At 42.6% G+C, this 27907-nt stretch overlaps 2 protein-coding genes and 1 non-coding gene across 10 annotated transcripts in view; 2 read left to right on the top strand and 1 right to left on the bottom strand.

Moving 5' to 3' along the window:
* LOC130284387 (bile salt export pump-like) overlaps nt 1-27907 on the top strand; it is a 93583-nt gene that overhangs the window by 27779 nt on the left and 37897 nt on the right. Inside the window, exons 1-2 of one of the 8 annotated variants that reach the window (XM_056534690.1) lie at nt 9729-9747; nt 11007-11056. The exons of 1 other annotated variant lie outside the window; for it this stretch is intronic. Coding sequence is in view for 2 of the 7 variants with exons in the window: in XM_056534684.1 (XP_056390659.1) it covers nt 10778-10919; nt 11007-11056 (192 nt within the window). In the remaining 5 variants the exon portion in view is untranslated. Of the gene's footprint in view, nt 1-9728; nt 9748-9916; nt 10120-10668; nt 10920-11006; nt 11057-26787; nt 27054-27907 lie in introns of those variants that run through there. 6 more of the 8 variants (XM_056534688.1, XM_056534687.1, XM_056534684.1 and 3 more) reach the window with 6 other exon arrangements.
* On the bottom strand, nt 30-6018 carry LOC130284388 (trichohyalin-like). The gene is made up of 2 exons (XM_056534692.1): nt 5857-6018; nt 30-3944 (listed from the first exon to the last, which is right to left on the bottom strand). Exons 1-2 carry the CDS (start codon nt 5885-5887, stop codon nt 208-210), a joined length of 3768 nt encoding a protein of 1255 aa, XP_056390667.1. The 5' UTR covers nt 5888-6018; the 3' UTR covers nt 30-207.
* LOC130290141 (U6 spliceosomal RNA) lies at nt 24709-24811 on the top strand. Its single transcript, XR_008847518.1, has one exon. It is a non-coding gene; the product is annotated as a U6 spliceosomal RNA (small nuclear RNA).

Below are 27907 nucleotides of genomic sequence, written 5' to 3'. Positions count from 1 at the left end.
TAATAGCTATAACATAATTTTGATCAGGCATTAGTAGTAACTAACAATGCATGTTTCTTTGGGCCATCATTCATTTGAAGGCTTAGACACATGTAAAATTTATACATTGAGTAAACACGAGGTATTCGGCTGCTGAAACTGGTGGTTAAGCATAGCCTAGAATTAGGGATGATGACTTATATCTGGAGCATGTGACCCATCAGCATATTAAGCAGATGGTGGATCACTGGCTGGAGCTGCCTGATCAATGCTCAGAACTTGTGGCTGGTCTTGTGGTTCTCCAATATTCTGATCTTGTGGCTGGTCTTCTGGTTCTCCAATATTCTGATCTTGTGGCTGGTCTTGTGGTTCTCTAATATTCTGATCTTGTGGCTGGTCTTGTGGTTCTCCAATATTCTGATCTTGTGGCTGGTCTTGTGGTTCTCCAATATTCTGATCTTGTGGCTGGTCTTGTGGTTCTCCAATATTCTGATCTTGTGGCTGGTCTTGTGGTTCTCCAATATTCTGATCTTGTGCCTGGTCTTGTGGTTCTCCAATATTCTGATCTTGTGGCTGGTCTTGTGGTTCTCCAATATTCTGATCTTGTGGCTGGTCTTGTGGTTCTCCAATATTCTGATCTTGTGGCTGGTCTTGTGGTTCTCCAATATTCTGATCTTGTGCCTGGTCTTGTGGTTCTCCAATATTCTGATCTTGTGGCTGGTCTTGTGGTTCTCCAATATTCTGATCTTGTGGCTGGTCTTGTGGTTCTCCAATATTCTGATCTTGTGGCTGGTCTTCTGGTTCTCCAATATTCTGATCTTGTGGCTGGTCTTGTGGTTCTCCAATATTCTGATCTTGTGGCTGGTCTTGTGGTTCTCCAATATTCTGATCTTGTGGCTGATCATCCTGTTGAACTTGTGTCTCATCAATGACCGGACGTTGAGGTTCTTTACTCTTTGTAGAGGATATTTGCTCACTGTCTAATAGTTCCTTGGTTTCTAACTCTTGCTGCTGTTTATTATTTTCATTCGGCGGCTGCTCATATTCTAACACCGTAGATGTATCAGATGAAGTTGCAGCTTCTGGATCATTTGTCATGGTAGGAGGCCGCTCATCTGATGGAACTGATGGTTGCTCACCAGCCAAAACTGGTGGCTGCTCACCTGATTCTGGTAATGGTAACAGACTGTTTGGTGGAGATTCTGGTTGTTCAATAACCTGGCCAGGTGACGATTCGTTGTTATCTTCATGGCTATCATGACTATTGGTTTCCTCTCGTGAGTCTTCTTCTGAACTATCATTCTCAGTGTCTGTAAATGTATTGAAATTGTTATTGAACTTTTGTCTTCTGTCTTCCACTTCTTTTCGATTATTAATTGTATGCTTTTCAGTGACTTTTTCTTTATTTTTGTTATGTTCATGTCTTTTTGTTAGGTGATGGGGACATTTTGTTTCCTTATTTCCTGGGTTTTGATTCCTTTCTCCCTGCTTTTGTCCTTCCCTTTCTCCCTGCTTTTGTCCTTCCCTTTCTCCCTGCTTTTGTCCTTCCCTTTCTCTCTGCTTTTGTCCTTCCCTTTCTCCCTGCTTTTGTCCTTCCTTTTCTCCCTGCTTTTGTTCTTCCCTTTCTCCCTGCCTTTGTCCTTCCCTTTCTCCCTGCTTTTGTCCTTCCTTTTCTCCCTGCTTTTGTCCTTCCCTTTCTCCTGGCATCAGACTCCTCTTGTGACAGGGATTTTGTGCCCCTGGTTTCTGCCCTACCCTTTCGCCTGGCTGATGATTATTTTTCTCTCCATTACTGTTCTTTGGTGTATGCCTCTTTTCCTTTGTGTGTGCTCTGTCCTCATTGTTTGTACAATTCCCCCTATGATATTTGTACTTTGCTAGACTTTGCTCCTTTGCCAGTGTGCCGTGTCCCCTATGATATTTCTCTTTCTTTTCATTGTCCTTACCATGCTTCCTTGTACAATTCTTCCCATTTCCTGATTTCTGCGCTTCATTAATTTCTTCTTGCTCCTCTGTTTTTTGGAGAGCATTGTCAAAGACTTCACGTTTTACCCTTTCTATGTTATCTGCCTGGCTATTTTTTATATTATCTGTTTGTCCTGTTTCTTCTGTTCTCTCCTGTAATTTTTCTACAAGTTCTTGTGGTCTCTTTTCCTCTGCTATCTCCTGCCCCTGTTCTCCCTTTGTTGCATGTTTCTTTTCCTCTGCTGTCTCCTTCCCTTGTTCTCCATGTTTTGCATCTCTATTTCCCTCTGCTTTCTTCTGCCCCTTTTTGCCATATTTTGTTTGTTTTCTTCCCTCTGCTATCTTCTGCCCCTGTTCTCCCTTTGTTGCATGTTTCTTTTGCTCTGCTATCCTCTGCCCCTGTTCTGCTTGGCCTTCTATTTTTTGGAGAGAACTTTCTGGGACCTCAGGTTTTACTCTTTCTATATTATCCATTTGTCCTGTTTCTTCTGCTATTTTCTGCCTTTTTTCTCCTTGTTTTGCATGCCCCTTTCCTTCTGCCATCTCCTGACCCTTTTTCCCATGTTTTGCATGTCTCTTTTCCTCTGCTATCTTCTGCCCTTCTTCTCCATGTTTTGCATGTCTCTTTTCCTCTGCTATCTTCTGCCCCTGTTCTCCATGTTTTACATTTTTCTTTTCCTCTGCTATCTTCTGCCCCTGTTTTCCATGTTTTTCATTTTTCTTTTTCTCTGCTATCTTCTGCCCCTGTTCTCCATGTTTTGCATGTCTCTTTTCCTCTGCTATCTTCTGCCTCTGTTCTGCTTGAACTTCTGTTTCTTGTAGAGAACTTACAGGGATCTCCCGCTTTACTCTTTCTATATTATCTGTTTGGCCTGATTGTTCTGCACTTTGCTGCCCTTTTTCCCCATTTTTTGCATTTCTCTTTTCCTCTGCTGTCTCCTTCCCTTGTTCTCCATGTTTTGCATGTCTCTTTTCCTCTGCTATCTTCTGCCCCTGTTCTCCATGTTTTGCATGTTTCTTTTGCTCCGCTATCCTCTGCCCCTGTTCCGCTTGGCCTTCTGTTTTTTGGAGAGCACTATCAGGGACCTCATGTTTTGCTCTTTCTATATTATCTGTTTGTCTTATTTCTTCTGCTCTCTCTTCTTTTTCTCCACGTTCTGGTTGTCTATTTTCTTCATCTGTTTTATGTCCTCCATATTTTTTTTGTCTCTTTCTCTCTTCCCTTTCCTGCCCTTCTTCTCTATGTTTTCTATGCCTCTTTCCATCTGCGCCTTTCTGGCCTTGTTCTTTATGTTTTCCATGTTTCTTTTCTTTTTCTTTCATCTGTCCCCGTTCTCCATGCTTTTTATGTTTCTTTTCCTCTGTTATTGGCTGTCCCCGTTCTCCATGCTTTTTATGTTTCTTTTCCTCTGTTATTGGCTGTCCTTGTTCTACTTGTCCCGGTTGTAGAGTATCATTAAATATCTCACGATTTACCCTTTCTATGTTTCCATCACTTTTCTCTGTCACATTCCTATTTTCCTCTCCAACTTTCTGAGTATCCTGCTTTTTTTGTTCTCCCTCATATCCTTGTCTTTGCCTCCCCTTTGAGTGTCTATTCTTTTCAGACTTTTTGCTACAATTTTCTCTGTGCTCTTTTCCTTCTTCACATTGACATTGCTTTTGTTTCTTGTGTTTTCCAAGCTTTTTTGCTTCTACAGGTTGAGTATTGTTGATGTCTCTTTTATCCCTTGAGTGACCATAATTGTATCCTTCCTCTTCCTCACTGCTCTGCGAATCTTCACTTTCCTCGGAATTCTCATCATGTCTTTGCTCTCTTTCATGAAGATCTCTTTCACTTCTAGCCTTGGCAAGCTTCCTCCCCTGGTATAATATATGGTTACCTTGATTTTGTATTTCCCTTGCTATTTTCTGATTTTGTTGGTCCTGTATAGGGGCAAATAGTTTTCCTTGGTCCTGTCTGGGCTCTTTAGAGAGCTGATAATTTTTTTTCTGCAGGCCTATAACAGAAATATTAATGCAAATGGTTAAGAACATTTCCATTTTGGTATCATGTAATTGACTCAATAAGGTATTCATATATCCCTGATCAATGGTTTTACCATTTTATTTGAGGATATGCAGAGGAATTCAATAAGCACAAAAAAATTGATCTCTTTGTCACTAAGTAAAACGCTTTTATGTGATATTCACCCAGGTGGCTTGAACATCTAGTAAATATAGTGGTAACAACTGCCCTGTTCTCTTAAAGGGGTACTCCGGTGGAAAAAATGTATTTTAAATCAACTGGTGCCAGAAAGTTATACAGATTTGTAAATTACTTTGATAAAAAAAATATTAATCCTTCCAGTACTTATCAGCTGCTGTATACTACAGAGGAAGTTCTGTTCTTTTTGAATTTCCTTTCTGTCTGACCACAGTGCTCACTGCTGACACCTCTGTCCATGTCAGGAACGGTCCATAGTAGGAGCAAATCCCCACAACAAACCTCTCCTGCTCTGGATAGTTCCTAACAGGGACAGAGGTGTCAGCAGAGAGCACTGTGGACAGACAGAAAGGAAACAAAAAGAAAATTACTTTCTCTGTAGTATACAGCAGCTAATAAGTACTGGAAGGATTAAGATTTTTTTTTATATAGAAGTAATTTACAAATTTGTTTAACTTTCTGGCACCAGTTGATTTAAAATAAATGGTTATCCACCAGAGTACCCCTTTAAGTAAAGTAAAGGTGAACAGGACTTTGGAAGGAGGACTTATAGTCATTATAGTCTTGCCTGTAAAGTTTTATAGCTTTGTGCATGAATTTTTACTATGAGGCGGGTAGAGTTTTGAAGGATATGTAACTTTCTGTCTTATCTCTCTCGCCCTATTTTTCTCGCCAGAAGAACTGGAGGAACATTTTCCTCCTGTGCGATATGTTTTTAACTATTCTAAAATAATTTGTTATAACCATTACCAATATAAATATGCATTTTAGTGTACAGTGGTCCCTCAAGTTACAATATTAATTGGTTCTAAAGGCACCAAAATGTCATCCAAAAATAGGAAAAAAGTGAGGATTAAAGAAAAATAAGTAGATAACTAATATAGATAAAGCAAATCCTTACATATAACAGTAAGAAAGATTTGCTTGGAGCTGTATATCACTGTCTATGTCAGTGTTTCCCAAGCATGGAGCCTCCAGCTGTTGCAAAACTACAACTCCCAGCATGCCCGGACAGCCAAAGGCTGTCCGGGCATGCTGGGAGTAGTAGTTTTGCAACAGCTGGGGGCACTCTGCTTGGGAAACACTGATCTATGTAGAGGACAGGAGCTTCTTCGGGGTCCTGTACAGTACACAGTGTCCTAAAAAGTAACGGAATCGCCCTCACCTGGTGTCCAAAGGAGCAGCTAACCCTGGTACAGGTAAAGTGTACAGAACATGTAATACCTCCCTGTACTGTTGGGGGCGCTACCAGACACCAGTCAGTGTATACACTTCAGTAATACAGGTGTTTTACCAGTGAATGCCCATTCTGATTGGTCGGTTCTTCCAGCCATTGACACGTTTCACAGATCTGGACTGTCTGTAGCATTGTATGTTGAATCTGGTTTCAACTTACGATGGTCCAGAAAAGACCATTGTATGTTGAAACCATTGTATGTTGAGGCCATTGTAAGTTGAGGGATCACTGTATATGTTATTTGTTTGATATTGTCATTGTACTGTATGTCTGGTACAAGGCTCACTTTTTAGTATACATTTAAGTTACAGTTAGAGGTTGGCATTAACTCTTTAAGTCTAAGAGAAAGGCAATCCTCTAGCCATGGTTCCATGCAGGTTTCCTTCACAAGGTTTTTTTTGTCTCCTGGGTTCCGTGGGTTAACTCTTTGTGAGTCAAAGATATGCTGTGTTTAGCACCATTTTCATACCTGTACTTGTACATAACATGTGGTATGGCATCTCTTATAGACTTTCACAGCTTTGGTTTGATGGTTCAGGAGTTGGGTGGAAGTTGCAGTCAAGTTATGGTCGACAAATTTAAACTAACAGAGGATGTTAAAGGGGTACTCCGGTGAAAAACTTTTTACATTTTTTTTTAAATCATCTGGTGGCAGAAAGTTAGACAGCTTTGTAAATTACTTCTATTAAAAAAATCTTAATCCTTCCAGTACTTATTAGCTGCTGAATACTATAGAGGAAATTGTTTTCTTTTTGAAACACAGAGCTCTCTGCTGACATCATGACCACAGTGCTCTCTGCTGACATCTCTGTCCATTTTAGGAACTGTCCAGAACAGCATATGTTTGCTATGGGGATTTCCTTTTACTCTGGGCAGTTCCTAAAATGGACAGAGATGTCAGCAGAGAGCACTGTGGTCATGATGTCAGCAGAGAGCTCTGTGTTTCAAACGGAAAAGAATTTCCACTGTAGTATTCAGCAGCTAATAAGTACAGGAAGCATTAAGATTTTTTTAATAGAAGTAATTTACAAATCTGTTTAACTTTCTGGCACCAGTTGATTTAAAAAAAAAAAAAGTTTTTCACCGGAGTACCCCTTTAAACCTTGTGGTGGGAATTAGGCTGAGCTTTTGAAGTGGCTAACCTTAAAGGGGTACTCCGGTGGAGAACTTTTTTTTTTTAATGAACTGGTGCCAGAAAGTTAAACAGATTTGTAAATTACAAAAAAATCTTAACCATTTTAGTACTTTTTAGCAGCTGTATGGTACAGAGTAAATTCTTTACTTTTTGAATTTCTTTTTTGTCTTGTCCACAGTGTTCTCTGCTGACACCTGATGCCCCTATCAGGAACTGTCCAGAGCAGGAGAAAATCCCCATAGCAAACCTATCCTGCTCTGTAGAGTTCCTGACACGGACAGTGGTGTCAGCAGAGAGCACTGTGGACCAGACAAAAAAGAAATTCAAAAAGTAGATAATTTCCTCTGTACCATACAGCTGCTAAAAAGTACTAAAAGGATTAGGATTTTTTAATAGAAGTCATTTACAAATCTGTTTAACTTTCTGGCACCAGTTCATTTAAAAAAAAAATTAAAAAAAGTTTTCCACTGGAGTATCCCTTTAAGAATGTCCTAATTTTAAAGTCGACATGCCGATTAAGCAGAGTAATAAGGATCTTCAGTAGGGTCATTGGTGCTAAAGTGTACTGGTTTGCTAGAAGCAAGCAAGTGCGTTCTGCCTCTTTTTGACTGAGAGCTAAATGTCAAACAACTGGGGTCTCACAGTATTCATGAAATTCAATGGTCTAGGTCAGTGGTCTTCAACCTGCGGACCTCCGGATGTTACAAAACTACAACTCCCGGCATGCCCGGACAGCCAACGGCTGTCCGGGCATGCTGGGAGTTGTAGTTTTGCAACATCTGGAGGTCTGCAGGTTGAAGATCACTGGTCTAGGTTATCACCTAACTCCTGTGGCTGTTTTAGTCCTTTGATTTAAACAAAACTGTGGCCAATTTAACACCCAAAAAGCATTTATTCCAAAGTCTACACTTAGTGGTGTTAGAGCTGTTTTAAATGGGTTTTTCCATCTCAACTAACACAGTAAAACTAGTGAGGAAGGTTAAGATAACTATTTTTCCAAATAAATTTATTTAGCAAAGTTGCCTCCTTCTACTGATATTCTTGTTCTTCTTGGCAGCTCGTTGTCTAGGTTACAGACCACCTCTCCACCTCTAGAAGTGGTGGTCGGGCTGGTGTGTTTGTGTATGTGTGTGTGTATATATATATATATATATATATATATATATATATATATATATATATAATTACCTAGTGGTGATCCGTAACCTAGGTGACAAGCTGTTAACAAGGGAAGGAAAAGAGCAGGAATATCAGAAGAAGGAGACAAATTTGCTAAATGAATGTATTTGCGAAAATATTTATCATGACGTGCCCTACAAGTTAAGCTGCATTAGTTGAGATAGAAAAAAAAAACTCTTTAACCCCTTAAGGACGCAGGACGTAAATGTACGTCCTGGTGAGGTGGTACTTAACGCACCAGGACGTACATTTACGTCCTAAGCATAACCGCGGGCATCGGAGCGATGCCCGTGTCATGCGCGGCTGATCCCGGCTGCTAATCGCAGCCAGGGACCCGCCGGCAATGGCCGACGCCCGCGATCTCGCGGGCGTCCGCCATTAACCCCTCAGGTGCCGGGATCAATACAGATCCCGGCATCTGCGGCGGTTCGCGATTTAAATGAACGATCGGATCGCCCGCAGCGCTGCTGCGGGGATCCGATCATTCATAACGCCGCACGGAGGTCCCCTCTCCTTCCTCCGTGCGGCTCCCGGCGTCTCCTGCTCTGGTCTGTGATCGAGCAGACCAGAGCAGAAGATCACCGAAAACACTGATCTGTTCTATGTCCTATACATAGAACAGATCAGTATTAGCAATCATGGTATTGCTATGAATAGTCCCCTATGGGGACTATTCAAGTGTAAAAAAAATGTAAAAAAATGTAAAAGTAAAAGTAACATATTTGGTATCGCCGTGTGCGTAAATGTCCGAACTGTTAAAATAAAATGTTAATGATCCCGTACGGTGAACGGCGTGAACGAAAAAAAATAAAAAAAGTCCAAAATTCCTACTTTTTTAATACATTTTATTTAAAAAAAATTATAAAAAATGTATTAAAAGTTTTTTATATGCAAATGTGGTATAAAAAAAAAGTACAGATCATGGCACAAAAAATGAGCCCCCATACCGCCACTTATACGGAAAAATAAAAAAGTTAGAGGTCATCAAAATAAAGGGATTATAAACGTACTAATTTGGTTAAAAAGTTTGTGATTTTTTTTAAGCGCAACAATAATATAAAAGTATATAATAATGGGTATCATTTTAATTGTATTGACCCTCAGAATAAAGAACACACGTCACTTTTACCATAAATTGTACGGCGTGAAAACAAAACCTTCCAAAATTAGCAAAATTGCGTTTTTCGTTTTAATTTCCCCACAAAAATAGTGTTTTTTGGTTGCGCCATACATTTTATGATACAATGAGTTATGTCATTACAAAGGACAACTGGTCGCGCAAAAAACAAGCCCTCATACTAGTCTGTGGATGAAAATATAAAAGAGTTATTCGAATTCGCGAATATTCACGAATATATGGACGAATATTCGTCATATTCGCGAATATTCGCATATTCGTAATATTTTCTTTCTATTTTCGCATATGCGAATATCCGCATATGCGAAAATTACATATACAAAAATTAACATAAGTGAAAATTCGCATATGCGAAAAGTAGCATATGCAAATTTTCGTATATGCGAAAATTCGCACACCAGTCTCACACAGTAGTATTAGAGCCTTCTTACACCACATAAGCTGGAAGCAGAGAGGGATGATCACTGTGATGTGTACTGTGATAAAAAAAAAAATACAAAAAAAAACTAATATTCGTAATTACGAATATATAGCGCTATATTCGCGAATATTCGCGAATTCGCGAATATGCGATATTCGCGAATAAAATTCGAATTGCGAATATTCGCGAGCAACACTACCCAGTACTGAAATAAGTTTAGATCAATGAGAAATAAGAGCTGATGTCTTCTTATTCACTATGGGGGAGATTTATCAAAACCTGTGCAGAGGAAAACTTGCCCAGTTGCCCATAGCAACCAATCAGCTCGCTTCTTTCATTTTCATGAAGGCCTGTGAAAAATGAAAGAAGCGATCTGATTGGTTGCTATGGGCAACTGGACAGCTTTTCCTCTGCCCGGGTTTTGATAAATCTCCTCCTATGTGATCAATAATGGATTCCCCCACCACTCCCTCTGCCTAAAGAGAGGGTCTAAAAATTTCTGCTTTAATACTTTTTATAAGGACATAGGGGGAGATTTATCAAAACCTGTGCAGAGGAAAAGTTGCCCAGTTGCCCATAGCAACCAATCAGATCGCTGCTTTCACTTTGCAGAGGCCTTGTTGAAAATGAAAGAAGTGATCTGATTGGTTCATATGGGCAACTGGGCAACTTTCCCTCTGGACAGATTTTGATAAATCTCCCCCATAATATCAAGACATTTATATAACGGGCCAAATGTGGTATTTCACTTGGAATAAGATTTCACCATTTTATATGATACATGAAAGATTCGATTAACTTCCTATGTGCCCTAAAGGGGGTGGAGAATAACACATTGAACCACAAAGAAACCCCCTAGGTGGGTCAGGGATCCCACTAATATATATCACACAAACCCGGGGCCTAAGCCCAGGGCACAAATCCCTTTAAAGTGAACCCCCTAATTAAAGTAAAATGTAACTTTTATTCTTTTATCATATAAAATAATGACAAGTGATTAAAACCACAATTTCACAGTTCCAGATAACTAGTGAATTCTGGGATCAACCCAGTGATCTCTTGTCTTATGGGTCTGCAGTACCCAAACAAATGGAATCTGTGAAATTGATTAAAATCTGAAATTTGCCTCCTCTACTAGTTTTGACGCATCTGCGCCGTCCTCAGGAGGAATGTGCCGCAATGTGCGCAGATGCATCGAAACTAGTAGAGGAGGCAAATTTCAGATTTTAATCAATTTCACAGATTCCATTTGTTTGGGTACGGCAGACCCATAAGACAAGAGATCACTGGGTTGATCCCAGAATTCACTAGTTATCTGGAACTGTGAAATTGTGGTTTTAATCACTTGTCATTATTTTATATGATAAAAGAATAAAAGTTACATTTTACTTTAATTAGGGGGTTCACTTTAAAGGGATTTGTGCCCTGGGCTTAGGCCCCGGGTTTGTGTGATATAGAATAACACATTGTATACAAGTAAGCCTAAACTTCATAAGCAATATTTGGACTGGAGAACTATGCCTATAAATATCAGTATTACAGTGTTAAAAGACTTTAGTTGTTGCTACTTGCCGGTAAGATTATATATACATCTGAAGCCGCAGGAGAGCTCACAACAGATATGGGTTTCCTGGCAGTCAGCGTCCGTGGTACATGGTGGTAATAATGAGCATGGATCTGTCCTATTCAATCTTTCTTGCTTGTGTCTGGTTATAAGGGCGGTGTAATTTCTTTTCCAAAAATTAGGGCACTTGGAATATTTTTCTTTTTCAGTTTCGGCTCCTGCAAAAAGGAATGTAAGGTTTTTGAATATGAGGTCATACTACTTTTTCAAATACTCCAGTGGAAAACAATTTTTTTCATATCAACTGGTTCCAGAAAGTTTAACAGATTTGCAAATGACTTTTATTAAAAAAAAAAATCTTAATCCTTCCATTAATTATCAGCTGCTGTATACCACAAAGGAAGTTGTGTATTTATTTGTTGTTTGACCACAGTGCTCTCTGCTGACATCTCTGCCCATGTCAGGAACTGTCAAGAGTAGAAGCAAATCCCCATAGCAAACCTCTCCTGCTCTGGACAGTTCCTGACATGAACAGAGGTGTCAGCAGAGAACACTGTGGTCAGACAGAAAAAAAACAAATCAACTTCCTCTGGCATATAATAGCAGCTGATAAGTACTGGAAGGATTAAGATTTTTTAATCTGTTTAACTTTCTGGCACCATTTGATTTGATTATTATTATTATTATACATTTTTTTTTTTTTTTTATTCCCCTTTAATTTGGAAACCCAATAAGATTGTCTGATTCAGACTGTTCCATATCCAATGAAATAAAGAAGAACAGTCATCAATAATATCAGTAATGTAAGAAAATACATATAAGCGTCTGTCAATATTTCGTGGCTGTTCTTCACCCGAGGACGACAGCTAAGCCACCCATAGATTATCAAAGAACAAAGCCAAATTGAATTAAAACCAATTAAATTCATGTTCGTTAAATAAATAAAAAAATCTTTAATAACTAGAAGAGTGCAAGCTGTAGTCATCTTATGGTAGCTAAATTGCCCCTATAAGTATAGCAGCCAAGGTGCCCCCACTATCACTGCGATTCCATAAAGCTGAATGCAGAGGATATTTTTAGTTGCAAATTGACAGTGTTTTGGAGTTTGATGAAATATCTCAAGCTTTACCTTTTCTATGTTTTCAACTCTTCTTCGTTACATTCCCACTTTCCTCTCCAGCTTTTTGAATATCCTGCTCTTTCTGTTGTCCTAAATGCCTATGATTTTCTTTATTTCCCTAAGATTCTTGTCTTTGCCTGAGCATCTACTTTTTTTTTTTTTTTTTTAGACTTTTTCTATAATTTTCCTATCTTTCTTTCTTTTACCCCTTCTCCTTATAGCCATTTCTATTTTTCTATGTTGCTTGTGTTTCTCATTTATGGTTTTCCTGATATATGATTTTACCATTTTATCTAAGGAGGTTTTGCATGGCACAGGAATTCAATGAACACCCCCTGTGTCCTGATCTGCCTCCTCTGGGCTGTCACTATAGTGTGTCTAATTCTTAGTGTAAATGTAGCCCTAGCACTCTAAGGATGCTTTACATTGATCATATGGAGTATGTGCTCTTCATTTTAGTCTTCTTTTTATACTTCCCCCGTGTTCCTTTCCTTCCCCTTCTCCACGTTGAACTTCTAAGGATTTTGCAGAAACAATGAGGCGCAAAGGGGACTGTTACGCCGAGCGCTCCGGGTCCCCGCTCCTCCCCGGAGCGCTCGCTTCACTCTCCCCGCGGCAGCGCTCCGGTCACGTCCTCTGACCCGGGGCGCTGCGATTCCGCTGCCAGCCGGGATGCGATTCGCGATGCGGGTAGCGCCCGCTCGCGATGCGCACCCCGGCTCCCCTACCTGACTCGCTCTCCGTCTGTTCTGTCCCGGCGCGCGCGGCCCCGCTCCCTAGGGCGCGCGCGCGCCGGGTCTCTGCGATTTAAAGGGCCACTGCGCCGCTGATTGGCGCAGTGGTTCCAATTAGTGGTTACACCTGTGCACTTCCCTATATCACCTCACTTCCCCTTCACTCCCTCGCCGGATCTTGTTGCCTTAGTGCCAGTGAAAGCGTTCCTTGTGTGTTCCTTGCCTGTGTTTCCAGACCTTCTGCCGTTGCCCCTGACTACGATCCTTGCTGCCTGCCCCGACCTTCTGCTACGTCCGACCTTGCTTTTGCCTACTCCCTTGTACCGCGCCTATCTTCAGCAGCCAGAGAGGTGAGCCGTTGCTAGTGGATACGACCTGGTCACTACCGCCGCAGCAAGACCATCCCGCTTTGCGGCGGGCTCTGGTGAAAACCAGTAGTGGCTTAGAACCGGTCCACTAGCACGGTCCACGCCAATCCCTCTCTGGCACAGAGGATCCACTACCTGCCAGCCGGCATCGTGACAGTAGATCCGGCCATGGATCCCGCTGAAGTTCCTCTGCCAGTTGTCGCTGACCTCACCACGGTGGTCGCCCAGCAGTCACAACAGATAGCGCAACAAGGCCAACAGCTGTCTCAACTGACCGTTATGCTACAACAGTTACTACCACAGCTTCAGCAGTCATCTCCTCCGCCAGCTCCTGCACCTCCTCCGCAGCGAGTGGCCGCTCCTGGGATACGCTTATCCTTGCCGGATAAATTTGATGGGGACTCTAAGTTTTGCCGTGGCTTTCTTTCCCAATGTTCCCTGCATCTGGAGATGATGTCGGACCTGTTTCCCACTGAAAGGTCTAAGGTGGCTTTCGTAGTCAGCCTTCTGTCCGGAAAAGCCCTGTCATGGGCCACACCGCTCTGGGACCGCAATGACCCCGTCACTGCCTCTGTACACTCCTTCTTCTCGGAAATCCGAAGTGTCTTTGAGGAACCTGCCCGAGCCTCTTCTGCTGAGACTGCCCTGTTGAACCTGGTCCAGGGTAATTCTTCCGTTGGCGAGTATGCCGTACAATTCCGTACTCTTGCTTCAGAATTGTCCTGGAATAATGAGGCCCTCTGCGCGACCTTCAAAAAAGGCCTATCCAGCAACATTAAAGATGTTCTGGCCGCACGAGAAATTCCTGCTAATCTACATGAACTTATTCACCTAGCCACTCGCATTGACATGCGTTTTTCCGAAAGGCGTCAGGAACTCCGCCAAGATATGGACTCTGTTCGCACGAGGCGTTTCTTCTCCTCGGCTCCTCTCTCCTCTGGTCCCCTGCAATCTGTTCCTGTGCCTCCCGCCGTGGAGGCTATGCAGGTCGACCGGTCTCGCCTGACACCTCAAGAGAGGACACGACGCCGTATGGAGAACCTCTGCCTGTACTGTGCTAGTACCGAACACTTCCTGAGAGATTGTCCTATCCGTCCTCCCCGCCTGGAAAGACGTACGCTGACTCCGCACAAAGGTGAGACAGTCCTTGATGTCTACTCAGCTTCTCCACGTCTTACTGTGCCTGTGCGGATGTCTGCCTCTGCCTTCTCCTTCTCTACAGTGGCCTTCTTGGACTCTGGATCTGCAGGAAATTTTATTTTGGCCTCTCTCGTCAACAGGTTCAACATCCCGGTGACCAGTCTCGCCAGACCCCTCTACATCAATTGTGTAAATAATGAAAGATTGGACTGTACCATACGTTTCCGCACGGAGCCCCTTCTTATGAGCATCGGATCTCATCATGAGAGGATTGAACTTTTGGTCCTCCCCAATTGCACCTCGGAAATTCTCCTTGGACTTCCCTGGCTTCAACTTCATTCCCCTACCCTGGATTGGTCCACTGGGGAGATCAAGAGTTGGGGGTCCTCTTGTTCCAAGAACTGTCTAAAACCGGTTCCCAGTAACCCTTGCCGTAACTCTGTGGTTCCTCCAGTAACCGGTCTCCCTAAGGCCTATATGGACTTCGCGGATGTTTTCTGCAAAAAACAAGCTGAGACTCTACCTCCTCACAGGCCTTATGATTGCCCTATCGACCTCCTCCCGGGCACTACTCCACCCCGGGGCAGAATTTATCCTCTCTCTGCCCCAGAGACTCTTGCCATGTCCGAATACGTCCAGGAGAATCTAAAAAAGGGCTTTATCCGTAAATCCTCCTCTCCTGCCGGAGCCGGATTTTTCTTTGTGTCCAAAAAGGATGGCTCCCTACGTCCTTGCATTGACTACCGCGGTCTTAATAAAATCACGGTTAAGAACCGCTACCCCTTACCCCTCATCTCTGAACTCTTTGATCGCCTCCAAGGTGCCCACATCTTCACTAAATTGGACTTAAGAGGCGCCTATAACCTCATCCGCATCAGAGAGGGGGACGAGTGGAAAACGGCATTTAACACCAGAGATGGACACTTTGAGTATCTGGTCATGCCCTTTGGACTGTGCAACGCCCCTGCCGTCTTCCAAGACTTTGTCAATGAAATTTTTCGTGATCTGTTATACTCCTGTGTTGTTGTATATCTGGACGATATCCTAATTTTTTCTGCCAATCTAGAAGAACACCGCCAGCATGTCCGTATGGTTCTTCAGAGACTTCGTGACAACCAACTCTATGCCAAAATTGAGAAATGTCTGTTTGAATGCCAATCTCTTCCTTTTCTAGGATATTTGGTCTCTGGCCAGGGACTACAGATGGATCCAGACAAACTCTCTGCCGTCTTAGATTGGCCACGCCCCTCCGGACTCCGTGCTATCCAACGCTTTTTGGGGTTCGCCAATTATTACAGGCAATTTATTCCACATTTTTCTACCATTGTGGCTCCTATCGTGGCTTTAACCAAAAAAAATGCTGATCCCAAGTCCTGGCCTCCTCAAGCAGAAGACGCCTTTAAACGACTCAAGTCTGCCTTTTCTTCGGCTCCCGTCCTCTCCAGACCTGACCCTTCCAAACCCTTCCTATTGGAGGTTGATGCCTCCTCAGTGGGAGCTGGAGCTGTTCTTCTACAAAAAAATTCTTCCGGGCATGCTGTCACTTGTGGTTTTTTCTCTAGGACCTTCTCTCCAGCGGAGAGGAACTACTCCATCGGGGATCGAGAGCTTCTAGCCATTAAATTAGCACTTGAGGAATGGAGGCATCTGCTGGAGGGATCAAGTTCTCCTGTTATTATCTACACCGACCACAAGAACCTCTCCTACCTCCAGTCTGCCCAACGGCTGAATCCTCGCCAGGCCCGGTGGTCTCTGTTCTTTGCCCGATTTAATTTTGAGATTCACTTTCGTCCTGCCGATAAGAACATTAGGGCCGATGCTCTCTCTCGTTCCTCGGATGCCTCAGAAGTTGAACTCTCTCCGCAACACATCATTCCACCTGACTGCCTGATCTCCACTTCTCCTGCCTCCATCAGGCAGACTCCTCCAGGAAAGACCTTTGTTTCTCCTCGCCAACGCCTCGGAATCCTCAAATGGGGTCACTCCTCCCATCTCGCAGGTCATGCGGGTATCAAGAAATCTGTGCAACTCATCTCCCGCTTCTATTGGTGGCCGACTCTGGAGACGGATGTTGTGGACTTTGTGCGAGCCTGCACTATCTGTGCCCGGGATAAGACTCCTCGCCAGAAGCCCGCTGGTTTTCTTCATCCTCTGCCTGTCCCCGAACAGCCTTGGTCTCTGATTGGTATGGATTTTATTACTGATTTACCCCCTTCCCGTGGCAACACTGTTATTTGGGTGGTCGTTGATCGATTCTCCAAAATGGCACATTTCATCCCTCTTCCTGGTCTTCCTTCTGCGCCTCAGTTGGCTAAACAATTTTTTGTACACATTTTTCGTCTTCACGGATTGCCTACGCAGATTGTCTCGGATAGAGGCGTCCAATTCGTGTCTAAATTCTGGAGGGCTCTCTGTAAACAACTCAAGATTAAATTAAATTTTTCTTCTGCATATCATCCCCAGTCCAATGGACAAGTAGAAAGGATTAACCAGATCTTGGGTGATTATTTGCGACATTTTGTTTCCTCCCGCCAGGATGACTGGGCAGATCTCCTCCCATGGGCCGAATTCTCGTATAACTTCAGGGTCTCTGAGTCTTCCTCCAAATCCCCATTTTTCGTGGTGTACGGCCGTCACCCTCTTCCCCCCCTCCCTACTCCCTTGCCCTCTGGTCTGCCCGCTGTGGATGAAATTTCTCGTGACCTTTCCATCATATGGAGAGAGACCCAAAATTCTCTCTTACAGGCTTCATCACGCATGAAGAAGTTCGCGGATAAGAAAAGAAGAGCTCCCCCCGTTTTTTCCCCTGGAGACAAGGTATGGCTCTCCGCTAAATATGTCCGCTTCCGTGTCCCTAGCTACAAGTTGGGACCACGCTATCTTGGTCCTTTCAAAATTTTGTGTCAAATTAATCCTGTCTCTTATAAACTTCTTCTTCCTCCCTCTCTTCGTATCCCTAATGCCTTTCACGTCTCTCTTCTCAAACCACTCATCCTCAACCGTTTTTCTCCCAAGTCTGTTCCTCCCACTCCTGTTTCCGGCTCCTCGGACATCTTCTCGGTCAAAGAAATTTTAGCTGCCAAAAAGGTCAGAGGGAGAAATTTTTTTTTAGTGGACTGGGAGGGTTGTGGTCCTGAAGAGAGATCCTGGGAACCTGAGGACAAAATCCTAGACAAAAGTCTGCTCCTCAGGTTCTCAGGCTCTAAGAAGAGGGGGAGACCCAAGGGGGGGGGGTACTGTTACGCCGAGCGCTCCGGGTCCCCGCTCCTCCCCGGAGCGCTCGCTTCACTCTCCCCGCGGCAGCGCTCCGGTCACGTCCTCTGACCCGGGGCGCTGCGATTCCGCTGCCAGCCGGGATGCGATTCGCGATGCGGGTAGCGCCCGCTCGCGATGCGCACCCCGGCTCCCCTACCTGACTCGCTCTCCGTCTGTTCTGTCCCGGCGCGCGCGGCCCCGCTCCCTAGGGCGCGCGCGCGCCGGGTCTCTGCGATTTAAAGGGCCACTGCGCCGCTGATTGGCGCAGTGGTTCCAATTAGTGGTTACACCTGTGCACTTCCCTATATCACCTCACTTCCCCTTCACTCCCTCGCCGGATCTTGTTGCCTTAGTGCCAGTGAAAGCGTTCCTTGTGTGTTCCTTGCCTGTGTTTCCAGACCTTCTGCCGTTGCCCCTGACTACGATCCTTGCTGCCTGCCCCGACCTTCTGCTACGTCCGACCTTGCTTTTGCCTACTCCCTTGTACCGCGCCTATCTTCAGCAGCCAGAGAGGTGAGCCGTTGCTAGTGGATACGACCTGGTCACTACCGCCGCAGCAAGACCATCCCGCTTTGCGGCGGGCTCTGGTGAAAACCAGTAGTGGCTTAGAACCGGTCCACTAGCACGGTCCACGCCAATCCCTCTCTGGCACAGAGGATCCACTACCTGCCAGCCGGCATCGTGACAGGGACCCATCACATCAAAGATGGTAAAAAGGTATAGTTTATTCACAGACATGCGACGCGTTTCACTGCGCTTGCGCAGTGAAACGCTTCACATGTCTGTGAATAAACTACCTTTTTACCGTCTTTGATGTGATGGGTCCCCTTTGCGCCTCATTGTTTCTGCAAAATCAAACTTTTCCTTTACTAATTGAGTTTTATTGCGGTCCCATTTATCCCTTGTTTTTCAGTATCATCTTTATACTCTCTCTCACTAGCCTTCCCCACTCCCCCCGACGCATTACATGGTTTATACCTTCATTTTGGTGTGTAAGATTTTTCTTGGCCCACAATGGTGGCATTTTCTTTAGTGACTCAAGTACAGGGGCAAAGGATGTTCTTAGGTTCTGTCCAGGCTGTGTAGAGGACTTATTTGATTCTTTCAACATAGCTCAAAACAGAAATAACAACATAAGTCATGCAAGTCATTAAAGAGTACCTACCATGAACTCATCTGTTCATCTGTCCCTATTGTCCCCCCCCCCATCTGTCCCTGACTCTTCCTAATTCTAATCCTACTTTTTTTTTTCTAAAACCCCTTTTACTACCATTATCATTATCAGTTTGTTGCTCAGTCCCATGCCGTCTTTGAGAGAGGAAGGGGGAGTGGCCCGGCAGTCGTGATGTCAGCTGAAGCCTGCCTGGGCTCACTTCTGCCCTTCTTCTGCGCGCCGGCTTGCTGCAGCCAGCATGTAATCATGAGATGAGGGGAGGGGGGGGTATGGTTTGGGGATACTTTCGGGCGCTGCGGCCGGCATGTAATTCCAGGGGGAGGGGGGTTGGGTGCTGTCGGGCGCTGCGGCTGGCATGTAATCATGGAGGAGGGTGTTGGCGGCTTGGAGTACTGTCGGGGTTGTGGGTTCTGCGGGTCATCATGGCCAGGTAGAGCTTCATGTATCAGGCACAGCAGGCGTCCGGCCTGCTGTGCATAGCCCTTGCTCCCGCCTGTCTGATTGACAGGCAGAGAGCTGCGCTATGCTTTTCAGTGTCCCAGCTGCACTGAGAGTTCAGACTTATGCCAGGCTAGCATGAGTCCGTACTAATTGAGCTGGGACATGTAGGGAGACCCCTAGTGGTCAGTTTTTAAAAGTAAAAAACATATAAAGATACATTTTTGTTAATCAAATGTTATTAGAAAGTTGTCATACCCTGTCCTATGTATATTTGTGTCAATAAATTTGATACTTTTTACATCTGGACTCCTTGTGAAATTGACTTGATCGAGCAGCGCCACCGCACGTTTTTTTCCTCTGCCTCAACTCCTGTCTTTAGGGTACGAACTGAGCAAAACAGTGGGGCAGATTTACTAATCGTCTCTGATACTGTAAATTTACAGTGTAAAATTTATCACATTCTTCTACTTTTTAGACTTTTGTCTACACTTTCCCTATGTTCTATTCCTTCCTCTTTTCCACACTGATTTATTATGTTTCTTGTGTTTCTCAAACTTTTCTTCTTTACAGGTAGATTTTTGCCTACATCCCTTTTATCCTCAGAGCTATGATCTCCATATCCTTTCTCTTCCACATTGCTTTGTGCATCTCATCATGTTTTCCTTCACTGTCATGAAGATCTATTACATTTCTGTCCTTTCCCTACTCACTCTCCTGGTATAGTACATGGCTTATACATTTATCTTAGAGTAAAAGATTTTACATAGACCACAATAGATGGGTTTGGTTTAGTTTCTGCTGTATAGGGGCAAATGCTCCTGGGTCCTGTCTGTGCTGTATAGAGGACCCACCACATCAAAGATGGTAAAAAGGTTGTTTATTCCCAGACATGCAACGCATTTCACTGCGCTTGCGCAGTGAAACATGTCACATGTCTGTGAATAAACAACCTTTTTACCGTCTTTGATGTGGTGGGTCCCCTCAGAGCCAAATTGATTCTGCAGCCTCCTTTAAAGTTCAGGTTCAGTCGCTATGATTCAGTAGCAGGAAGGCTGCAGACGGGACCCTATCTCTTCTCTATACGCTCATTCCATTGTTGTGTATGAGGCTACACAACCACCTGTGGTAAGTGATCTCTAACCCTTCCCACCTCTCTGCCTAGATGTGTTTACGCTATTGAGCGCCTTTGTTTCCCTTTTTACCTTCTCCACATTGACATTTCATTTGTAACTTGCGTTTCTCAAACCTTTCCTTTACTAATTGAGTTTTGTTGGGGTCCCATTTATCCCTTGTTTTTCAGTATCATCTTTATACTCTCTCTCACTAGCCTTCCCCACTCCCCCCGGCACATTACATGGTTTATACCTTCATTTTGGTTTGTAAGATTTTTCTTGGCCCACAATGGTGGAATTTTCTTTAGGTACTCAAGTACAGGGGCAAAGGATGTTCTTAGGTTCTGTCCAGGCTGTGTAGAGGACTTATTCGATTTTTTCAACATAGCTAAAAACAGAAATAACAACATAAGTCATGCAAGTCATTAAAGAATACCTACCATGAACTCATCTGTCTCTAATTGCCTACCCAATCTTTCCATGACTCTTCCTAACTCTAATCCTACTTTTTTTTGTCTAAAACCCCTTTTCCTTCCTTTATCATTATCAGTTGGTTGCTCAGTCCCATACTGTCTTTGAGAGGGGAAGGAGGAGTGGCCCAGCAGGCGTGACGTCAGCTGAAGCCTGCCTGGGCTCACTTCTGCCCTTCTTCTGCAGGCCGGCTTGCTGCTGGCAGCATGTAATCATGAAATGAGGGGAGCATGGTTTGGGGGTGCTGTCGGGCTTCGGCCGGAATGTAAACACAGTGCTGTCAGGATTGTGGGTTCTGTGGGTCATCACTGCCAGGCAGAGTTTCATGTATCAGGCACAGCAGCTGTCCGGCCTGCGCTGTGCTTTTCAGTGTCCCAGCTGCACTGAGAGTTCAGACTTATGCCAGGCTAATGTAAGTCCAAACTCAATGAGCCGGGACATGTAGGGAGACCCCTAGTGGTCAGTTTTTTTAAAGTAAAAAAAAAAACATATAAAGATAAATTTTTTGTTAATCAAATGTTATTAGAAAGTTGTTTCTAATACATTGATTAACAAAATATAAAAAGTTTTTGTGGTGGCAGGTACTCTTAAAAATACTACCCTGTGAATGAGAACAGGTCCTATAGCCCCTATAGTCTTGTCTGTAAAGTTTTATAGCTTTATGTGTGTACCCAGTGTTTTACTATAAGGAGGGTGAAATTTAAGAAAATATGTAACTTCCCATCATATCTGTCTCATCCTCTTTTTATCACATGAAAAACTGAAGGAAACATTTCCCCTCAGTGCACCCTGTTTTTATCACTATTCTATGACTTTTTTGTTTAACCATCACCTGTATTCAGGCACATGTTTTATTGTACCTATGTTTTGTTTGATATTGTCATTGTATATCTGGCATATAAAAATGACAATCATTCAGCCATGGTTTCCTGGAGGTTTCCTTCATTAGGGTTTTTTTTTCCTCTCCTGGATCCGGCAGAATAACCCTTTGTGATATTGTAAAGAATTTCACAGCTCAAGGGTACGTTCACACTAGTGGATTTTTTTGTGGGTTTTCCGCTGCGAATTTGAAAGGGGGCGGGCTCTTCTCAGCTGTCCACAGCAGATTTTCCACGGTGGAATTTACGCTGCGTAAAATCCGCCACAAGCCCCATTGAAGTCAGTAGGGACTGCGGCGGATTTTCCGCAGCGTAAATTCCACCGCGGAAAATCTGCTGAGGACAGCCGAGAAGACCCCGCCTCTTTTCAAATACGCAGCTGAAAACCCGCAAAAAAAATCTGCTCGTGTGAACGTACCCTTAGTTTGGTGGTTCAGAAGTTGGGTAGTTGCAGTCCAGTGATGGTGGACTAAGTTTAACTAACAGAGGATGTTAAAGGGGTACTCCGGTGGAAAACTTTTTTGTTTTTTAAGCAACTGGCGCCAGAAAGTTAAAAAGATTTGTAAATGACTTCTATTAAGAATTCTTAATCCTTCCAGTACTTACCACCGACTGTATACTACAATGGAAATTCTTTTCGGATTTCTTTTCTGTCACAACCACAGTGCTCTTTGCTGACTCCTCTGTCCATGTCAGGAACTGTCCAGAGAAGGAGAAAATCCCCATAGCAAACATATCCTGCTCTGGACAGTTCCGAAAATGGACAGAAGTGTCAGCAGAGAGCACTGTGGTCGTGACAGAAAAGAAATCCAAAAAGAAAATAACTTCCTGTGGAGCATGCAGCCGCTAAAAAGTACTGGAAGGATTAAGAATTTTTAATAGAAGTAATTTATAAATCTGTTTACATTTCTGCCACCAGTTGATAAAAATAAAAAATAAAAAAAATGTTTTCTACCGGAGTACCCCTTTTACACCTTCAGGTCTCTGGTTCAGTGCCCTGTTAGATGGCCCATATTTTTGGTACATATTACCGCTTCCGCATGTAGTTATCTGTCTAAGCATACTATTTCTGACATATCAGTATCACGGGGTTTAAAGACTTCAGTTGTTTCTACTTGCCTTTGAAATCAAGTATACATCTGAACCCGCAGTGGAGCTCACAACAGTTACTGTGTGCCTGGCAGTCGGCATCCGTGGTACATGGCGGTAATGATGAGCATGGGTCTGTCCAGTTATATCTTTCTTGATTGACACTGATATAAAGGGCGGTGTAATTTCTTTTCGGAAATTTAGGACACTTTGTATATCCTCCTTCAGTTTGTGTCCCTGCAAAAAGGAGCATGGCCATTTGAAATATAGGTTGATTCTACTTTTTCACGACTCCATTTGGAATTAAGAAGAACAAACAGTCACCAATAATATCAGAAAATGCATAAGTGTCTACCAATATTTCATGGCTGTTCTTCCCCAGAGGACGGCAGCTCAGCCATTCATCATGTCTATAAGTGTGCGAGAAGATACTACATTTTGTTGCAATTTGCTCACTTTTTATGATTTTCATCAGATTGAATTAGTAAAAAATAGAAACTTTATAAGAATCATAACATGATCATCATATAATGATAATATTTATGTATAAAGCGCCAACAAATTCTGCAGCAATTTACAATTTAACATGACTACGGTAGTTAAAGTGAAAGCCCTTATAATGGAGAAGAGTACTAGCTATAGTCACTTTATGGTCCCCAAATGACACCTATGAGAATAGCAGCCACCATCCCCCACTATGTGGTTTCATAAATCCAAGTGCAGAGGACTTTTCAGTTATAGGTACGCTGATCCCTCAACTTACAATGGCCTCAGCATACAATAGTTTCAACATACAATGGTCTTTTCTGGACCATTATAACTTGAAACCAGACTCAACATACAATGCTACAGACAGTCCAGATCTGCGAAATGTGTCAATGGCTGAAAGAACTGACCTATTAGAGAGGGCATTTTACTGGTAAAACCCCTGTATTACTGAAGTGCATGCACTGACTGGTGTCTGGTAGCGCCCCCTACAGTACAGAGAGGAACTGCAAGTTCTGCACTACTCCTTACCTGTGCCAGGGTTAGCTGCTCCTTTGGACACCAAGTAAGGGCAGCTCCATTTGGGACACTGTGTGTACTATGACCCTATAAGCTCCTGTCCTCTACATTAACCATTGTTTTCCAACCAGGGTGCCTCCAGCTGTTGCAAAGCTACAACTCCCTGCATGCCCGGACAGCCAACGGCTGTCCGGGCATGCTGGGAGTTGTAGTTTTGCAACAGTTGGAGGCACCCTGGTTAGGAAACACTGACATAGACAGTGATATACAGCTCCCAGCAGCTCTTTCTTACTTTTATATGTAAGGATTTACTTTATATACAGCTCCCAGCAGATCTTTCTTACTTTTATATGTAAGGATTTGCTTTATTTCTATTAGTTATCTACTTATTTTTCTTTAATCCTCCCCTTTTCCTATTTTTGATGACATTTTGGTAGTTTCAGAACCAATTACCAGGTTTCCATAGAGTTATGGTATCAACATACAATGGTTTCAACATACAATGGTCGTCCTGGAACCAATTAATATTGTAACTTGAGGGACCACTGTATTCTTGTGGATATTCTTGCTATACATGGATGGGGTTTAGAAAACCCTATCCACACATTTTGTGCTGTAAATTGTTATTGTAAATTTCAGTGTAAAATTCAGAATTGAAATTCAAAGCAATTCCACAGTGTACAAATTCATCAAGTGCCAGCTACAGAGTCCAAAAGAGAGACATTGACCTCTTATAGGAATATAAGAGGATTACCGGTCAGCTTTAGTGTCCCCCATGAGAATGGTAGCTAAATTTCCTCCATAAGAAATGCCAGTAAAAGGACCCCATAACAGAGTTATTACAGTGGCCCCATATCAGTGCCATCTGAAGGGTGGCTGGTTACCTCATTTTGCCCTTGAGCCTTGGTCTCCACTGGGAGACCCAAGCAACTATCCTCTAAATCAGTGTTTTTATCCTAACCCAGTCCTCAAAACCCACCAACATTCCATTTTTTTAGTTATTCCATTGGAATAGAAAAGGAAACAAATATAATCCTGGACTGTTGGTGGCCTGGAGTACTGGGTTGGGGCCCTCTGCTCTAAATCATATGGCTGCCTTACTTTGGCAGAACATATACTAAAATTGGAACAATACTGAAAAGATTAGGATGGCCCCTGTACAAGGATGACACCCAAATATGGGAAGTATTTCATATTTTGCTACTCCCTCCTGCTCCTTGCTCATCCTCCTCCATTGAGGGAAAATATGTGAGCAACAGGGAACATCCAAATATAACTTTCACTTAAAGGGGTTGTCAAGGAATCGAAAAACAGAGATAATTTCTTTAAAAGACCACTCCCTGTCTGTCTCCAGGTTGGGTGTGGTTCTGCAGTATGGCAAATGGTGGGGTGTGACATAAAACATAACTTTTACTAGTTAATCACTAAAAGACATATATTATAAAGTGAGTGAATACATGGGCAAATGGTTGGCCCTCCAAAAAGACGCAATAGATGGACTCCTGTTAAAGTCAATAATTATACAATTGCATTATCTAAATGCTAGCGTATATAGTCACTATCTCAGTCTGCACGTCTCCAAAATGTAGCCCATTTTGGAGACGCACAGACTGACATAGTTACTATATACGCTAGCATTTAGATAATGCAATTGTATAATTATTGACTTTAACAGGAGTCCATCTATTGCGTCTTTTTGGAGGGCTAACCATTTGCCCATGTATTCACTCGCTTTATAATATATGTCTTTTAGTGATTAACTTGTAAAAGTTATGTTTTATGTCACTCCCCACCATTTGCCATATTGACATAGACTGGGAGCACTGCATATCTGGGTTTTGGATACCTGACCTATCCTATATTATTTTCGTGTGGTTCTGCAGCTCAGTTCCATTGAAGTAAATGGAGCCAAGTTGTAAAACCACACCCAAAGTGGAGACAGACAGGGAGCGGTCTTTGAAAGAAATAAGGCCCGTTTTTCAATTCCTGGATAACCCTTTAATGTCCTGAGCTCTTCTAGAGAAGACATCTGCCTGATAGAAACAGCTGAAGAGCCAAAGTATTTTGCCTGAAAGACCATGCGGGCAAATTGTCTCTTACACCTTTGCTCCTTGGATGCAAATAATAGTAGAAGGTTACATGTGCAGTACCAACCATGAAAATATGCACAGCTTGTCCAAATACTATTTGATATTGCTTTACAGCCACGAATAAGAATAAACTGGACATCCAAAATGCATCAGTTTGTCCTGTAAATGGGCACTGTCACTTTAAAAAACTATTGACCTGTCAAAAGTTTTAATCGGTCGGGGTCTGAGTGTTCAGAGCGAAACCCATAGCTAGAACTAACTGGGAGAAGCGCGCACTAAGCGAGTCAAGCTTACTATATAAGTCTCTGGGATTATGGTGCAAAAAATTAGCCCTCATACAGCCTGGTATGCGAAAAAAAAAATGTTTTAAAAAGGCTACAGGGGTCAGAAAATGGCAATTAAAAAAAATAAAATGTTCCGAATTTTTAAAAAATTTGTAAAACATGACAGAAACATACAAATCTGTTATTGCTGTAATCAGGTGACCTAAAGTATCAAAACAAAATGTTAGCTCAACCACAAGGTAAATGGCATTGAAAAGAAAACCACCAAATCTGCAAAGTTATCTTTTTCTATCGCTTCACCAATATATATATTTTTTGGTTCGTAGAATGTTATGGAAAAATTAAAAGGTATCATTATAGTAGGTAGTTATGGCTATTATAGGGTGAGGAGGAAAAAAACAAGAGTGTAAAAGCGAAAATTGGGCAGGACAAGTGGATTGTCTTGAGGGAGTTGTAGTTTTGCAACACCTGGCGGTCTGCAGCTTGCTATAGATTTCGAGAATTCTGCATGAAAGCTGAAATTTATCAAAAGGGGGAGATTTATCAAAAACTGTGTAGAGGTAGAGTGGTGCAGTTGCCCATGGCAACCAATCAGATTGCTTCTTTCATTTTTAAAGAAACCTGTGAAAAGTGAAAGAAGCGATCTGATTGGTTGCCATGGGCAACTGCACCGCTCTTTCTCTACACAGGTTTTGATAAATCTCCCCCAAAGTGCTAAACTCTTGTCGGACCGTCTGTCCATGATCTGTAGGCACTTACTATTTGGGAGAACTCTCGCTGCCACAGCTCCCAGCAGGAGGGAGAAGATGAGAAGCTTCATACTTGTCGGGGCCCAACAGCGCTCAGCCGGGGTAGATTCTGTATAGTTCTTCACAAAGAAGAATCTAATATCTACCTGATACCCATGTGCTGTCTGCACTGCTATTTATACTAGGTCAGAGCCAATGAGTGGCTTACATCGTATGGACCCCACAATTAGGGGATTATTCCAGATCACGAAACCTGTGATTAGTCATTGTTCATAGAAACACGTCTGTTCAAATGAGATTGATGTCATTCTATTGAGAGGTGACATTTCACATATTCATGTCTTGAGTTGTGTTCACATGTTGTAATTGTGTGTGTTGTATGGTCAATGACCACATAACATAGAATAGATATAGGATAGATAGATAGATAGATAGATTAGATTAGATAGATAGAAAGATAGATCCCCCATAGTTTTACATATTCTTGTCTTGAGTTGGGTTCACATGTTTTAGTTGTGTGTCATAAGGCCAATGACCACATAACATAGACTAGATCTATGATAGATAGATAGATAAATGATAGAAACACTAGATAGATAGATATATTAGATCGATAAATAAATAAATAGATACATAGATAGATATGAGATAGATAGATATATGATATGAGATAGATAGATAGATAGATATGAGATAGATAGATGATAGATAGATATGAGATAGATAGATAGATAGATATGTGAATGGTAGGACCGCACCGAGGACCACCCTACATTCTTGTGGTTGCCCAGGCTGCCAGCCCAGGATGAATGAACAGCAATTCCAACAAATTACCGCACAAGTAGGTCTTGGATCAAAACACCTACTTGTGCGGTGATTTATTGGAATTGCTAGATAGATAGATAGATAGATAGATATGAGATAGATAGATAGATATGAGATAGATAGATATATAGATATGAGATAGATAAATAGATAGATGTAAGATGGATATATATGAGATAGATAGATAGATAGATAGATATGAGATAGATAGATAGATAGATAGATAGATAGATGTAAGATGGATAGATATGAGATATATAGATGAATGAATAAATAAATAGATAGAAAGATAAAAAGATAGATATGAGACAGGGAGATAGATCACATAGTTTTAGATACTTTTGTCTT

Source organism: Hyla sarda, chromosome 8 (assembly GCF_029499605.1).
Source record: "Hyla sarda isolate aHylSar1 chromosome 8, aHylSar1.hap1, whole genome shotgun sequence".
NCBI classification, from domain to species: domain Eukaryota; kingdom Metazoa; phylum Chordata; class Amphibia; order Anura; family Hylidae; genus Hyla; species Hyla sarda.
Note: the sequence above shows the minus strand (reverse complement) of the source record. Positions and strands in the feature narration are given on the sequence as shown.

Excerpts from the sequence above, each read along its gene's own strand:
- LOC130284388 (XM_056534692.1), bottom strand. The coding sequence starts at position 5,887 with ATGCCATACCACATGTTATGTACAAGTACAG. Across the intron at positions 3,945-5,856 it reads CATGTTATGTACAAGTACAG|GCCTGCAGAAAAAAAATTAT; the intron begins GTATGAAAATGG and ends TTTCTGTTATAG.